We start from the raw sequence: 17825 nt of genomic DNA on the forward strand, positions 1-17825 counted from the left end.
GACTTATATTAGATAAGACAAAGCATGTTTTGACTTTGCAGCGTGGCATGAAAAACAAAGCAGTGATTGAGTGCTACCGAGGGAGCGGAGGCTGAAGCAGAAGTGTAAATTTAAGGAGGCGGCTTACAGATCTTTCAAAGGCACCAAACACTACATTTTAAATGTATCTTGGCAGAGTTTTTTTGAAGCTGAAACAGTAAGACTAGAGTTCCTCCCTTGATACATCTGATTACAATACAACTATATATTATTCACTGGATATAAACTCCCACTTTCCTCCATTTCTGAGGGCCCGGCAGCGACTCCCTTGTCTCTCGCCTCACTTTCGACAACTCAGAAGGTGAAATCGGACGATCAATTCCCAGTCAATAAAAACAATAATAATTAATCACAGTGTTCTTTGATGAATGCTAATGAGCCTTTTACCGTTTGTCGTACAGATAGAGAGGTTGCACTAACAGTCGATGGCTTTGTCAGGATAACAACAGCGTTTTAGCTTAATTGCCATTCTCAGGAGAGCGCAGGGGGGTCTCTTCGGATGCTCTACCTCCGAATAATAAGTACATTTTCATTCAAAGCAAAAGTATGGAACGGTGCTATATTGTGCCGTAAGCTTTCATGTTGTTTCACACTGATCAGCACTAATAGTTCATTTCACATAATGATATATTTCCCAGCACTTTGAATTGATTTAATAAAGCATATACGTGCTGGTTAAAGTTTAAAAGCTAACTGCGCTGGAAGCGGCAATATACTACCTTTTGCTACACTGCTAACTGACTTTGTTGCATATCAGAACTGTGAATAGAAACCTTTTCAGGGTCATGTTTGTCCGGAATGTGTCCTAGTAGTGAATTAGGAAGTAGACAAAGCGACACCGCGGCCGGTGCTTCGCACAATAGTAAAGATACGGACCCTTGATAGTCGCACCTTTGGGCAACTTACCATCTTCAGTCTGCCTCACTTGGATGTCTTTGTAAACCAGGAAGAAACACGTGATAACGTTTTTTCAGTCATGTATGTCATTGCACTTACAGTAGACGTCCACCCTGATGGACTTGATAGCCGGGGATCCAAGGCCGTTCTCAGCCTTGCAGTAGTAGCGACCTCCCTGGGTCCTCAGGATCTTTGTGATGTGCAACGTCTCGTTGAACACACTGGAGTCCTGGAAGCGGTCCGACACACTGCCTGCTGTCTTGGTCCATCGGATCTGTGAAGAACAAAGGTCGGGAATGACTTCAGGTCTGATTTAGAGTGAGGGGTCCAACGCAGCTTCAGGTAGTAAGTAGATATACAGGTTGAATCAAGATGGCACAAAGACAGTATGCACTGATTTCATCAGTATTCCAGTGCAGCCAGTTTCACTTCTTTTTAAAATAAATATTGTCTTTATTTTGTGTTCAGTGTCTTTTGATCGCTGTAAAAGCTCATTATGAGTATGCCCTTTGAGCAATGGCAGGTGGCTTTTAATGTGAAATGTCTTTGCAGGAAGTGTTGGCTTCATTGACAGTGGCTTAACACAGATGGAAAATCAACAAACTGGAAGCGACTGGAAATAAATAGTGAATTAAATCTGTGCTTTCATTTGTAAGAAGAGACTCGGAGCAACTCCCTCAATCAAGAGAACAGGTAGGCGTGGAGGAAGTGTTGAGTTTGCATTAACAGCAAACAGCATCGACAACCATAGTTGGAGAAACAGTTACTGCACCGGACCAAGACATAGTCCACCGCATAAGCCTCCATGAAATTAGTTTTTTCGAAGGATTAAACAAACAAGATACAATGTGTTGATAAGTGAGCTTTAGAGGTGTTGGTAGGTGGATTTTGTTACCTTTGGCGAGAGTCAGGGTAGCTATTTCCAGCTTATTATTATTATCTAACATATACGAGAGTGATATCAATCTTCACATCAAACCCACAGCAAGAAAGTTCATACGCTTTTTTGTCCCCCAAAAAAACAAGCTATTCATTTAAAACAGCAGATCAGAAAACAGGCTTCTTATAGACACACAATGAGATATTTAACAAAGGAAATTGGAACTAAAGGAATTTCCAATATGAGCCTGTTCCAAGTAAGGGTTTGTTTGTCTCTGTAGTTGAGATAAATAAAGGCCACTATTTGAGAATTTGCAGAAGATTCAAATTAAGTTATTGCATTTACGTTTGTTATATTTTCTTGTGTTGTTGACTAGAGTCTGTGTTTAACGATATGCACAGATGCCCGTTTAAAAGATGTTCTTCTGTGACATGCCGTCGTACAAAGGAGGACTTGAGAGCTAATAATCTTCCTCTAACCTCCGTTCTTCCTCCATTCTGCACAAGGCGACCACCAGCGTGGCATTCTCAGCACGAGTACCTTTCACTAACTGATGAGACCCAGTTAGCCCATGGCATCGAGGTGTAATGAAAGGTGAAATAGTGTCACTCTCCTACATGGGGTTGTAATTGACTCTCCATCATCTCCATCTCCTGTCCTCATTAAAGCATACAGCATGAACAGGTACTGTGACAACTCTGGCCTGGGGGGCCACGCAGCCAGAACTACGGAGCATAAAGCTCCATTCAATCCCTCATCCTAAGTAAGCCACAGATGGACTGGCTTTGCCTGCAGAACCTTACATATCTCTGCCGAGGCAGGGGGGAGGAATTAGAATCCAATATCTCCACACTGTATGACGATAGCATCATTTTGGATACTGATAACATCCCATTTTACAGAGATAGCATCAGATGGAACAGGGATATCGCTACATGGAGGGATGAAGATAGGGTGCTATCTTGGGAGATTGCTGCTGGTGCTGTGGGGTTTTAACCATGGCGACTCCAGCCCAAGGATACGACAGCTTGAAGTTTGGTCATTTTCCTAACAGACAACAGAAAGGAAATGAAAGGACGGCTGGCCCAAAACCTGATAATGGTGTCCTATTCCAAACGCTGTTTTTTTGTGTGTGCGTGCGCTCAGGGCTAGAGGATGACAAGGAGAGGAATTCACATGCAGCAAAAGTTTATCAGAGGAGTTTCAGATTCTCTGTCTTGCTCGGGGTGTTTACTGTTCAGAGTGGCAGAAATAAATTAGCTACCCTGAAACTCAAAGACTGCGTGTGTGTGCTGTAGTTCTTTCTTTCATCGACCTCTCTCGCTGGAAAAAAGTCTGTAGCCAGACTGAGCTTCTGTGCCATCCATTTATACTGCCTTTAAGTGGATATATTGTCATTAAAATTAAATGCCTGTAAATGAATACACTTCACTGAAATGGCTTCACTTGGCCTGTTTCAAATGCATCAAGAGACACTCCGTGAAAAAGCCCAAACTCAGCAATTGATCGATGCTAAAGCCCCACTGTTAGGAAACCTGGAGCCCTATTATAACAGTTAGGGACATCGTGAGTTCAGCAAAACCAGCCCCAAAGTTAAATAAGTTATGATTATAAATTAGATGGAGCAAAGTCTTTTGAATTCTGTGTCACTCTCCCCACGGTGCTCTGGATCCCCTCATGTAAATACAAAGCAAGCTGGTTTATGGCGACCTCAGCAGAATTCAGTGTTCTCCCAGCTTATACCACCAGTCATTTCCTTTGCCTTTTGTGTAAAGAGCTTTGAGTTTTAGGAAAGCGCGGTATCAATAAGTGCATTGTTGGAGCGACGCTAAGAAGTGGGTATTCAAACAACGCTTCATATTTTTAAAAGGAAAGTGCTGCTGTTTGTTTCACGAGGGCAGCAGACCACATTATTGGTGAGCTTTAAACTCCCCCTGTACCCTGGAGCTATTTTCATTCCTCCACTCCCTTTGACTTTTCTCTTCTGAGCACTTCTGCTCACAGGGGGAGTCCTGAAGTATGCCTGGCGAGAACAGTTTGACCCTCTTCACTCTCCTCCGTGCAATGCAAATACTCTTGATCTGAGAGGAGCTGGTGGATTTGAGCAATATGATAATTGCTGCTCCTAGCCCGCCGACTGCCTTGCTGAGTTTCTTTTGACTGTTTGTGCCTCTCCTTTGTCAATCCTCAGCTGAAACTAATAAGGTGCTCTTTAGTATACACTGGGGACTGAGTCAAACTGCCAAAGATGTACCACCCAGCCACTGAGCCACTGTTTTATAGAAGTAATATATTATTCCTGTGGGTCCCTTGCAACTGTGTGCATATATTATTACCATGAAATGTAAATGGCGTCTGGTATTCATGTTCACCTCGCATAGTTTAGAAAAAAGGAGTTTATGTGCATATTTAGCATATTCTATTAAAAAAAAGAAAGCATAAAATACATGACAGCACTTAGTTCCACAGGGGAACAGCAGAGTCTACGCACTAATAACGTCATTCCCTCTTAAATTAGACATCCCAATAGAAGATCAACATTTGCTTACAAGGAAAGCAGAAGCTCGTCTCGATCAGTATCCAACTGAAAATCCCAGCAGTGTTCGAGACCACACATGCTGCGATGTCACGGCAAGAGCTAATTAAAATGCGCCCAGTGTCTGTTGTTATGCAGGGATCATATGCTGGAGCACGCGTCTTCGGTGAATCTCCCATAATGCCTGCTGTGACGTTTCCCTCTCCCTAACAACAGACTGGTTTGTAATTGCTTGCCATCTTTTGTTTTCCGGCACTGATGGCGGACTGTGCCGCTCAGTGGTGAAGCCAAGTGTGGCTGAGCATGACAATCAAGCGATCAGTGGAAGCAACAGGGGGTCCAAAACACACATTGTGAGTGCAAAGACTCTACAGGTCTAAATTAGAAAGTACTGTACCTTGTAAAGAAACAAAACTGGATGACAATATGAAACAAACTGCAATGGTCTTTGATGTCAAAATAAAAATCATCAACATTTGCTTTGGTGTTGAACTACTTATGGTATGTTTGCTGAAGTTAAAGTCACTTTAAAGACAACAGAGTATGACTGCGGGTGCATTTGGACAGGGTGTAGTTCAAGGGGAAGCTCTACGGTGCCCCCTACGATACTGCAGTTTGCATGGCAAAAAATAGAAAGTTTAAAAAAAAAGCACCATCTGCTAAAGACACCGGCACTGTAGGCTAACTGTCATGGGAGCATCCAAAACAGATCACATACTCCAATTGGTCTGTGTAAAGCGAAATGTCCCAAGGCCCGAGGTCAGCGTATTTGTAATCGCTGACCCGTGGCGCTGCGAGTTGAATCTGGCCAGCCAATAATTGAAACCAAAAAAAAAAAGGTGTTTGCAGTGTGATGTTGCTGGCTATTGGAGGGAGCCTGGTACTCAAACAAAGTAGTGTGGACACAATGGATGGAGGCCAGGGCCGGGGGAGCGAGGGGGCAGATGGCTTCATCATCATGGGACTCTTTGATGTCTGTTCACGGCATCAAAGACAATGAAAGAAGCTGGAGGACGGTGACCATGAAAGTATGAACAGATGAAGCTGTATACTGTATATGCGGTGTTCTGATACAGAGACAAAGAGAGTGAGATAGTGATAAAGACATACCATGGGGAGAGGGTTTATCTTTATACGTATATTCAATGGAGGCAGGGCTGAGTGTAATACTTATTTTTAGTATTGATGATTCATGAATTGTCTGATTAATTGTTTAATCCTTACATCTATTACATGTCAAGAAAACAGTGAAACATCCTCATTACGTTTCCAGAAACCTCAGGGGACATCTTCAAATTGCATTGATTCAATTTCTATTGATGTAAAACAGAGAAAAACGGCAGATCTTCACATGTGAGAAGCCGTAGTCGGCTAAAGCTCGGCAATTCTGCTTAGTGAGTGACTCGGATATCAAAATTGCAGTAGATTAACTTCATGTTCATCGACCAATTGATTAACCGCTGAATCGTTACAGCACCAGATGGAGGGCGATGGTAGAGAAACAGACGGGACATGTTAGTGTTTTATAGATATGGAGTTTGGAGAGGCGCAGCCATCGAATACGATTTTTTCAAACGTTTTGCGTGTATATACAGTATATTTAATTGTGTCTATACATTTTACCCCAAATCAATTAATCCTTTAATCTCAAATATGTCCCAAAAAAAATGCTCATCACGAGTGACCCGCTCAACATCCACATGTTAGCATTTAGCTCACAGCCACTACCATGGCTATACTTCTTGTCTTGTTGTTTGATAAACAGTTCATTGATTATCAATACTGTTGTGGATTAATTCTCTGTTGATGTACTTCTTTTTTTTCAGAAATACACAGAAGGAAGCGACAGATCAAGAACATGGACTTGCTCTGTGTGAGTGCGAGCAGGAAAAGCACTGGCCACATCTACGATTTTCTGTCTTATTCTTCTCCTCGGAGAGTCAAGTTCCACAAATCCTTCCAGTGACCTCTGCACCAGACACCCATGACAATTTAACTTCATTGCCCCCTGAGCCTGCCAGATGCCAGCAGTCCCAGTCTTCCTGCATAGCCTTCAGTAACACCTTGAAATGCCAAACCCACGAGGCACAGCGGAAGAAAAGCACATATTATACGGTGTGCCGGTGACTGACAGGAACATATATTTATTTGACAATTAAATGGGAAGGCAGACAAGTGTTGAGTGTGTGCGTGTGCCATTGTGTGTGAGGTTGGATGCATGTATGCTTTTATTATTAGAAAGCCTCTGTGTGTTTTTCTTCCTCCGAGGTGAGTGGGCAGATGTGCACGGAGCTGACAGCGCGGCCCACTGTGAGGAAGCTGCTGCTGCTGCCTGGTTGGACACAATCCAGAGACTCCATCAGCGGGAGGGCCTGAGGGGCGTCTATGCAATTTAAGAAGTGTGCATATTGATAGACACGCGAAGAATTAAACAGTGGCGAAATTGCCAAGTGTGGCCCCATTTACTCTGTGGTTGGTCCTTTGTGGTGCTGATGTTGTACTTGGCACAACACCCCTCCATCTATGTATCATCATGGGAGCTTTTGCAGTATCTCAAAGTCAGGGAAAGAGACGGGAAACTGGACAGTAATGATGGAGAAAGCAATTTTCTGATTTGCTAATGCAGAACTAATTGAAGCCACTTACAGTGATCGAGTAGTGTGACTTGGCCCCCTGTGATATCGTGGTGCAGATGGAGAGAGTGGTTTAAGTTATTGTTGGTATGGAAGTTCTTTCAGAAAACAAAATTGAAAATGATTTCACAGACCAGAGAAACTACTTTCCCATTAATCTGAGGCGTCTCTAGGGGTGGTGGTGGTGGTGGTGGTGGTGGGGGGGGGGGGGGGGTTCTAGGGCCCAGAATCTTTTACTGTTCATCACGCGTGGCATTTCCTCTACTCAACCCAGATCACGGCCGCGTAGGAATAAATGTGTTTTGAACAGCGTGGTCAGAGTGAAGCGCTGACGGAGTGCTAAACAGAGCCCAAAATGTATGCATGAGCGAATTCATATTCATTCTTATAGTTTTATGCCAAAAGCAAAAGATGGAGGACATCATGTGTCTTTTTTACAGGGGAACAAATGTGTCTGTAACATCTTAGCTAATAAGAATGATCGGTGACATAAGAAAATCAGAAACTAAAATGTGCACAGTATACAAGTCCTGCTTTGAGGAAGTTTACAAGTAAAAACATCTTGCAAACATTTTGCTTTATCAAGGCCTATGTGATTGTACATACAGTATGTGTATGTTCATGCATGCACATGACTTACAACAACAAATAGAGAGACACACACACAATTGTTTATACAGTCTGACAAAAGAGTCCCTGCCAAAGGCAAAACCAAACATGTGCCCATGTCATTAATCAAGACAGGACATGAAATAACCTTTGCAAAGAGCACTGATTACTTTTCCCCCCACATATGCTCTCGAAAGATGAGGAAACTCAACTCAATTAAATGTGGAACTTTGGGGCAAAGAAAGACTCAGAACATGGTCTGAGAATTAATATTTAACTCGAATGAAAAGACGAGCCGTTATTAACTCGCCAGTGTGTTTTTCCGATGAGGTCGCAAAGCCCTCGTGTTCTTCGACCAACATCACAAAACCAGCCGTGGGTCCACCGCCACCCCAGATAACCTCGCCTGCTTCCGAAACTACTCAGTATGAGTGTGCGCCTCCCCCGGTCCCATGCCACTACCAGAGGGGGGAAAAGCTGACACATCCCATAGTCCGGGGAGACACAGCCGAGACCCGCTGTGCCAGGGGAACTGTGCGAGTCTCATAATGACTCTGTTTCAAAGGAGATCCTGCCTCTCCTGCCAGAGCCGTGCAGGGCTTTTGATCTCCCGCCCCCTCCCCCTCCCCCTCCCCCTCACTCTGCTCTGGTTTTCAGAAATTCTAATTAAGAGGAAAAGACAGAGATGATGAGTTGCGAAGATGTCCCCCCCCCCTGACGAGTAGGGGAGATGAACGGTGTGCCTGAACGTCTCGCTAATTTAAGAGGCCTCACCTTTTCAAGTGAAATATAAAAATCAATACGCTCTTCTGCTTTGGCATCCAGAGGGGGGAGTGTACAAACAAAAGGCCCCGTCCATCGATCAAAAGGGGAATTATAGTAATTAATGTAAATGAGCTCAGTTCGGTCCAGAGATAGCGCTGAATTCCGGCTACGTTCTTTGTTATCGAGCAAATTGGAAACAACATTCGATAAATGTTGGAAAGGTTAGTGTGTGCAAATCCTGTCCAGATTAATGCGAGAACAAAATGTGATGGTCGGGTCATTTGTGGCAGAGCTGACATTTATACCTGCGTTAGTTGGTATTTAGTCGAAGCAAGTAGATGAAATCTTGTTTCTGCCTTTGTCTTACTTTTCCGAACATATTTTTCATGCACTTACTTCTAAGATCTGGATGAGAAAAGAATAACTAAAAGAACAAATCAACGGCCCATTTCCTTTGGAAAAAGGTGGAAGACTTTTTAAATTAGTTCAGATCTCAACAGTAAATAAAAGAACTTGAAAAGAAAGAAAAAGCGCTCTCTCAGATGTCAAGGACCCGTGTGCATTCACATGACCGAGCGTCTTTTCACTGTGGCCTGCTTTCACTCGTTAGACTTTTTGTTTTGGCAGATGTTCTGGCTGTTTTGTTTCTGCATTCTAATTAGACTTGGAAGCTTTCATTATCAACATGCAGGTGCACAATGCACCCCAAACCATCAATAATTAAAGGACTGAACTCCTCAGCTGGTTTCCGTGCAGAGGTACCTGGTGTGCCACTCAATGGTTCTAATACAGAATGAAAAGAAAGCTGATGAAGGTGAGTGAGGAGAGGAGAAACGGACAGGAAGGATAGGCAGGCTACACAATGAGCGTCTTGTCCCATGAGTCCCTTGTGTGGCTACTTTTGTCCTGCTCCTCACCTGTGGTCGAGGATGCCCCGTCACCAGACAGGTGAGCTCCAGGGTCTCTCCCTCTCTGATGGTGTAGACCCTCTCCGTGTGCCTCTCCTCTTCAACATTACAGGCATGCCCCGAGTGTATGATGCGGACGGTCGGAGGCGCTGCGGAGGGAAAAAGAACAAAGCGTGTTAGCATTCTGATCATCTCTGACGGAATGAGCGGTTTAGCACAACAGATTGTGTATTGATTAAGAGGTCGTCCCACTCGGGGGAAAGAAAAGTCTTCAAAGCGTCGTGGCCACGTTTGTACAGCGAACAACAAACCAGAGATGTTTGCACAAGAAAAAATAGAAAAAGAATTGCCATTTTTTTTTTTTTTTTTTGCATTCAGTTTGGTTTAGCTTTTCAAATATTGCTAGAACGTCAAATACAAAGTCGAGGGAAGCTACTTGTGGGAAAATGATTCACTGCCTGCTTAGTTTTCATTTGAAGTAAGTTGTGAGAGTCGCACTTTCACAGACACGTACTGATGGAGCTCGTGCTGCAGAGTGTGTTCTCAAACAGGTTTTAACAATGGTGTTCCATTTCTCTTTTTTAATCTTGGACAAGTCCTATATCCGTCAAGTGTGATCAGTTGGACTGAGTTCCCACTACACTTTCAAAGCAATTAGATCGCTGCGCTGCTCACACAACTTACTGTCATGTAATCGAAAGTATTTAAGTCATTTTGGGGTTTTTTCACACTACATTTCTGACTAATGTTGCACTTTTAGCGATACTAGAAAAGTATCACAAAACCCTGCCGATAAAAAACGTACAATACCCCATTTTACAAGTACTGCTACCTAAAGGATAACAGTGTTTTATTAAGAGCCGTACGTATGAGTTGTTTCTTTTTTAAACAAAGATGAAACACTTCTACTGTATTTATCTATGTATTTACATAACTTGGTAGCGCAACAAGAACTGCTACACAGGCACTAGCATTTCGATTGGCTCTTAGATTTTTCTTATTGAAAGAAAAATAACACAAATTAAACTGATCACACTCATTAATTAAGTAATTTTAAATCAATTTTTGACCTTGTGACCCTCTGCGATACTTGCAGACCTTCTCTGGAGCACCTTGGCCCCAGCCCCGCCATCTTAATTACAGTTTGGAGGAAACAGATTCAGTAGTTATGACAAAAGCAGTAACCAATCAGTATCACTCCACTCTGATGCAAAGTGAGTGTCACTTTGCATCTTAACCAAATTGCCCCGCGTAATCAGAAATGATTCAAATGCAGTGTCAAGTTGATGACCAACTGTGAACGATTGATGGTTGGCTGCAAAACAACTAATTTATCTCATTCCTCATCCTCCCCACTCCCTCGCTGTGGGGAGATACGTATCAGGACGGATTTACAACTCAGTCTAATTACACGCCAGAAGGGTTTCATTACAAAACCTTACACATGTACATGAAGAACATTCTCTCAAATGAATCAGCCATGACTCAAAAACGTGATCATCTTTTAGCTAAATGTCTTAACGTGACTTTAATATCATTTTGATACAAGATTTCAATATCAACATATTATATTCTCAACTGCCATTAGAACATCTGGAGAGTAGGCGTCTATGTTTAAATAAGTGACTCTTATTTTGGAACAGAACTCGTCATTTAGCACATTTATTTGAGCACATCATTTCCTTATGTAATACAATCAAGGATATCAAAATGCCAGAATCTGTGATGTGGACAATAACCGCTCAGTATCCAGCAGCACATACTGCAGCACAAGATCAGGGCAGAAAAACCCACAGCTGTAGTTACTGCACTGGTGTTTCTCTCCCTAATAGCTGACCCTTGAGAGACTGTAAGGACATTGCAATCACTCCACAGCCCAACATGCAGCGGGGCACAAGCGGTGGGGGTTAAAACAGAACGGAGAAATGAGTCATCTTAGGTAAAGCGCCCCCAAAAAAACTCAGTTCCAAAGAGCTGTGGAAGCGCAGTCGCATGTAACCGACCCCTGACAATATTAGCATCTGTTAAGCATTTATTCCTCTTCAACTTACATGATTAGTGAAGAGGTTTGGGATGAGATGATTTAGAGAGCGGATACGGGATATGATTAGGAGGAGGACTACAAATTGGTGAAAAATAAATAAATAAATAAATCAAGCTGAAATCACAAGGAGTTACTGACTGCAGTGTGCCTTTCATGTTGGAGGAGCAGCTTCCTGTGTGGGCCTCTCTCAGCAGACTCAGCGCCGGCAGCAGACTCAGTTCTACCTCTATCCAGGCTGCGATGCTAATGAGCGTGGCGACACTCCTCCCTACCGCTGCATTGGGAGTCTCAGCAGGAGTGTGTCCTTAGCCACGCGCTAACCACCCATCCCTCCCCCGTTACCAACCGCGCTGTTTGTCTCACTCAGCTTATTGCCTCGCCGTGCTCGCCGCTGCACGCAGATTGATGAACACTGATACGAAACACTAACTGGCTACTCATAAAGCCGCGTTGGACCGCTCCTGCTCTCACCCCTCCTTGTCTTCCCTCTCTCCATTCAGAGATGAATACACTGGTGGTGAACTCCATAGGGGCGGATAAGGGCTTGAGAAATAGGCTCAGTGTAAGGGAGCTTCACGCAAGGCTGCCACTTGAAACAAAAAAAGGGCTCGGAAACAAGGCCCCAGGGCACGCACCGAACAAAGTACTAATGCCATTTACTCCAATGAGCCAGTATCTCCGCAGCACACCATCAGCCCTGGAGGAAAGTAGGGAGACACCCGTAATTAATGATCTTTAACTGCTATAGCAGCTACTGCCGCGGCCGCACACACATAAACACACACGTGTTGTTTATGCAGACAACGCTAAGCTCACAGCGACGAAAGCAAATAACACTCTCTTTAAGCATACATAATGAGCGCCATAATGTTCTCGGAGAGTCGCACACATCAGCTAAGACCTCAGCTCACTTGGCCCAAAGCATGAGACACAATCACTGTCATTACTACATCATTTTCTGTTGGTTTACTTTTCATGAAAGCCACTTGATATACTGGCAGTAACTACTCATAGTGTTTTCAGAAAAGACATCTAACGATGGATAATGAGACATTAATGCACTGGGACTTGGGGTAGCACAAAGTGAGACGTCAACGCGCTGACAGGTTTGAGATAAAAGATGTCCTGGTGGAGGAGATATGGGTGATAGACAAAGCTTTGAATGCGTCAGAGCAGACACAGTGGTCATAGCCCTTAGTATCTGAACTACATCACATACAAGCTGATTGTGGGGCTCAGGATTCTGTCTTATTCACTGGAAACGTTATGGTGTGACGGTGTAACGTCTTCTAAATGTTCAGGCTGTTTGTGGGTCAGTAAGAACGTACTAACACACACACTGACAGAGTCATTCATCGATTAGCTCTATTTGTGCTGTGTGAATTTTTGAAGTACATTTGTCTAATTGTCAGTCAAAATATTAAGTAACATTTCAGTGAAATGTAGAGACTTTGTTTTAGACAATGCATCCTGAATATCTTAAGTTTACATCACAGGCTCATTGGGACACATAACACTTCCTAATACCAGTGGAATATAGCTCAAAATGAGTTTACTTTCAAGACCTCTTTTTATCTTTAAAGGCCTACATATTACATCTTATTTCAAGAACTCTTACCAAGCCAATTATCACTTGTTGCATTGGCAGCTTTTTTTTTACATATTACAAGCAAAAACACCTCCTATTCATTGTATTCAAGTGGCCTTTTTTCCAATGCAACATCTTTTTTACTCCACATAAAATAGATATGATGCTCTAGACTGGGTTTCAAATGATTTCTCAGTGGTGGAAGGGCATTCAGATCTTTTACATACATGAAAGTAGAAATACTCCACAAACTGCTACAAGCAAACATCCTGCAATTATACTCAATAGGTACCATGTGGAGTTTTCTTGAAAACAAACAAAGGTTGTGTTTACATTCATTTGAAATTGTACAATGTTAACATCGATGTTTGCTTGCTGGCATTGTTCTTCTATTCTACGTTTCTTGGCGCTTTTTCCCTCACCGACGTTCAATCAACAATACGACACGCTGTAAAATGCACTTACACGATACAAACAAAACCCACACTTCAAAACGTTGCTCCATACCTCCACAGGGTGCCTCTAAGCAAAAGCACAGAAGTATAATCAGCGTAATGTACTTAAAAGTAGGAGTGAAAAGTACATCAACTCCCAGCAGTGCGCTAAAACATCTGTTTGGATAGTCACAGACATCCTTCAACACTCCATTAAAGAGCTACAAGTAAATGTTTAAGGACAATTAATCGACAACAAACTTTTCTAAAGCACCTTCTTCTACTCCTCATATCCCTCCGGAGCAAAACAATATGTTAAAAGAGTGAGTGTTCATGTGTGTTGAGAAGCAAAGCAAAGGTAACTTGGGAGCGAATTTCTGCACATTTGGATGTTAATTAGACACTTATTTTTTAGATCTTGTTTTTTTTTCTCTTAGTTTTTTTTCTGCCGGTTGGGGAATTGGCATCGGCATACGAAGCACATCTGCCACTCACACTGATGTGAGAAGTGCAACACAGTGCAGGGGAAAATCAATGCTAAATATTGAGTGGATCCGCGCAGTCAAACTAATGCAGAGTTATTCTGAAATCACTCGTTTGTTTGCTCGACAAGCACTTGTGATTAAACAGCGTTTTTGCAAATGTCGAGCAAATGTTGCCACAAACCTGTGGGTTAAGTTATGGCATTTGCATAAATGTGCATTTCAGGCTGTAGTGTCACCCCCCCCCCCCCCCCCCTGCACCCCTCCCAACCATCTGCAGACACACACACACACACACACACACACACACACGTTTCCTGATAACTATACAGTTTTTTAGGGAAAAAGGAAGCAGAAGAGCTGCAGGCTAGGAGCTGGAGTCTCAGATGTGCCTCTCTTTTTCATTTCATTATCTCATTTCCATAACAGTGACATCATTCCCCCCCTCTGCAGAAACACACGACGGGGAGAGAAAAGGTAGGAGAGGGGAGGAGAACAAGAGACTGCCTCTGCACATATAGTTGTGCATTTTAGATTGTTACTTTAGTGCTCTCTCTTCATCTCCAGTCTGCATATGTGTGTGTGTTTGTGTGGGCATTGTGCGTGTTGAATGTGCAGCTCCCACTGGAGTGACTGGCCTTCCTTGGCCTCAGTTGGGGGAAATTGAGACAGCTTTATCCACTACCGCCAATGGAGATTAAATTGGATTTGGCTAAAAGCAGCCTTGTCACCACGGTTCTGGAGTGCCCGAGTGGCAGAGGAGGTTCTTGGCATTAGTAGAGACTCTAAATTTGACAAACAAATGAATGTGAAAAAAAAAATGCCAACAGCTGGGGCTCGTTGTCGCTGTGGGCTTAATGTCCTCAGACCAACCCCTCAGGACCACTAACCATCGCCTGCTAGTTTTCTGGCTCCGTAATCACCTTCTCAGAGTGGGAGAGCCAGAGAGAGAGCAACAGAAGGAGAAAAAGACATGCAATATGCATACCGTTACAATTTTAAAAATAATTGTTTTTGTTATCAAACCAAACTCATTATCGATTCTGCAGCAGGAGCACTGAAAATAAACTTCTGGTATAAAGGGACTGGGGGGGGGGGTAGTTAATTTCAGCTGAACGATAAAGCTGCACAATGCCAACATAAAAACGCGTAGAGATAACACTAAAACAAGCTGCATTGAGCTGCTTAAATAAGGACAACACAGACATATTAGATATTGCAAAAAATTGCCGATGTTTTGAAAAAAAATGTTGGTGTAACTGGTCACCCGTTGTTAATAAACACCACTGTCACATACAAGCTCTCTTTTTGATGAGCGATAATGAACTTGAACTAATGAATCTAAGCACATTTCTGTTTCAGGCCATCGCATTTAACACAAGACACGACATTTTCATACACATCACGGCTTAATCAAAGAATTATGACAAACATAACAGCTGACGGACCGTTTATATGCTGTGGTCTGACTCACTAAGACTTCTTCTCTATTTATATTCAGACTGTACGTACGGAAACATAATGTTAACAGTCGCCAGAGCACAGAGGAAGCAGGACGCTAATTGACTCAGTAATGTCAGTTTTTTATTTGTAAGAAGAATATTATGTTATTTCTTTATCTTCAAATCAGCAATATTTGTATTTTTGGCCGCCTTGAGGCGGTGGAACACGTTTTAAACACGCCATTGTAATATTAGGATGTAGTTAGTTAACTCTCCTTTAAGCTCTGTTTTGGTCTCCACCAACTCCTAAAGGGATCCTTTCACGTTACACATAATTTGATCCATAGCTTATGTAAAAGTATTGTAACCAAAATGTACTCTCACGTTATGTCAGTCCTATGGTAAATCTATAGAGAACATATAGCAGCGATGCAGCAATACAGATACCGATATCAGATATCAGTCCGATACCGACTCAAATCGCTGGATCGGCGGTCAGTGACTACGGGCCAATCTGTCATCTGATACCATTATTTGAATAAATAACAATTCAAACATTAATATCTATGTTTTTATTTGTTACTTTCTGTTTTACAAAGTTCAGACAGCAATGTTTAAGTCAAGCTTGATGTTGCCTATCTCATAAAAGAATGATCTCTGTCCCTCCCACACAGTGAGGCATAGAGCTTATTAACTAAACACTGGTATGGGATCGGTACTCTGTATTGGCGCAGGTATCGTTATCTGTATCGTGACTGGAAAAGTCAGCTCGGTGCGTCCTTGTCATATAGTAGGCATTAGAGAGCTTCGATCTTTTCTTCCCCCTTTTGTACCCCAGCTGAGCAGACCCACTTATACTAAATCAGTATTTTATGGTTAAAAACAGTATTGGCTGTATCTTCTCGGTGCTGATGAAGAGCATTGGTTGTGTCAGTGTGAATGGATTTTTGTAACCTTGAGATTTCGTAAACATGGTCCATTGCCAAAGTTGTCACACGATAAATTCATTTGTATGCTTTTCCTCATTCCTTACACTTTGGACAGCGTACGCTTACACTACACCCAGCCCATCCTACTGTATAATTGAGAAGCAACTCATCCACGGGGTCATCCATGTGTGGAAGAGCTAGAAATGGTGTGCCAGCAGCACATGCATACTATTACATCAGGGGTTGTCAGAGCGTATTGATTACACACTGTAATGCACTCGCATGCACTCCTCGGCCTACACTGTTGTTGTAAATGAGAGCCTGTGTATATCCGGCTTCGCACTATCAGCACAGATGATCTATCGCACCGTGTGTGTGTGTGTGTTTATTTTTCAGCCCACCACAGTACACACGGTGCGATAGATCATCTGTGCCGATAGTGTGAAGCCGGATATACACAGGCTTGAAAATGAACACACACACACACACACACACACACGTTCATACGAGACTGCAGCATCACAGAAAAACACAACATGTCTGTCCAGCACAGCAGAAAAGAGCGACAATGAATATTACAATCAAGAGAGACATCAGGTGGTCTTTGTGTGACACAAAGGGACAAACTGAAGCCTACTGTCAATTGGGTGGTTGAGATAGCTCATTAACACAGCAGACCAGCTTGTTTGTTCCATCACTCGACGGACACGGGACACTGTAAGAGCACAAAACAAACCGTGCACAGCTGTGGTGCTCAGAGGGGCTATTTATAGGAAACAGACATGCACACACAATCATACAAACACATACTCCTGCACACACACACACACACACACACACACACACACTGTTAGTCTAAAAGTAGGCCAGTGTGAAACTGCCAAAGCCCTGCTGAGATGGAGAGAGAGGAGAGATGACTGTGGTGGGTGAAGGTGGGGAGATTTAGAGGACAGATTCATCTTTGCGCCCACATTACGGCGCTCTACAGCAGGGGGTTATGGAGCTTGACTGCATACAGCTGCATCCATTATGTTCATGCAAGCTTTATGTCATGCAAACCATCTTGAGGAAATGACACAAACGAGCACCCGGTTTCATCTGATGTATCGCTTGTTTCCGCACCAGACCGGACGTGTGAAGGTAACGCCGCAGACTATCAGACGCGCCGTGGTTGTCTGGCTCGCAGCAGTGCTGTGACGGTGCCGTCGCTGTCCATGGTGCTGAAGCATACAGCGGTTGCCATGCAGGGAGAGTAGAAAAAATCAGCTGCTGCCTACTAATGTGGGCATCACACCAACAAGAACCAAACAGGCATACATTACCTGAAGTAACACTGAAGGCTTATTGCACCTCAGCAAATGCATACATGTAAGGCACTGCATTAAATCCACCATCTTGGTTTCACTGTCCCTGGGTTCCTTCAAATGCTACACCGGGACTTTGAGCTTGTAACCTTTTTACGATTTAATTCCCAACATTTTTTATGTGACATTAGTTGTACTACTCAAGATTTAAAGTAGTTATTGTCAATTAACAGGAAATTAATCAGCAACAAATTTGATAATCAGGCAAAAATGGCAAACATTTGCTGTTTCTTCTCAGTTTGAATATTTGGTGTTTCTCTTGATCTTCTGAGATA

The 17825-nt window shown here is 43.0% G+C and overlaps 1 protein-coding gene across 1 annotated transcript in view; it reads right to left on the reverse strand.

The window, feature by feature from the left end:
- Nucleotides 1-17825, reverse strand: part of LOC142942177 (MAM domain-containing glycosylphosphatidylinositol anchor protein 2) — a 153440-nt gene that overhangs the window by 93386 nt on the left and 42229 nt on the right. Inside the window, exons 2-3 of the mRNA XM_076084400.1 lie at nt 9277-9416; nt 1036-1210 (exon numbers count right to left, since the gene is read on the reverse strand). Coding sequence (XP_075940515.1) covers nt 1036-1210; nt 9277-9416 — 315 coding nt within the window. The remainder of the gene's footprint in view (nt 1-1035; nt 1211-9276; nt 9417-17825) is intronic.

Source organism: Anarhichas minor, unplaced genomic scaffold, assembly GCF_050575085.1.
Source record: "Anarhichas minor isolate MPS153535 unplaced genomic scaffold, ASM5057508v1 ptg000136l, whole genome shotgun sequence".
NCBI lineage: Eukaryota > Metazoa > Chordata > Actinopteri > Perciformes > Anarhichadidae > Anarhichas > Anarhichas minor.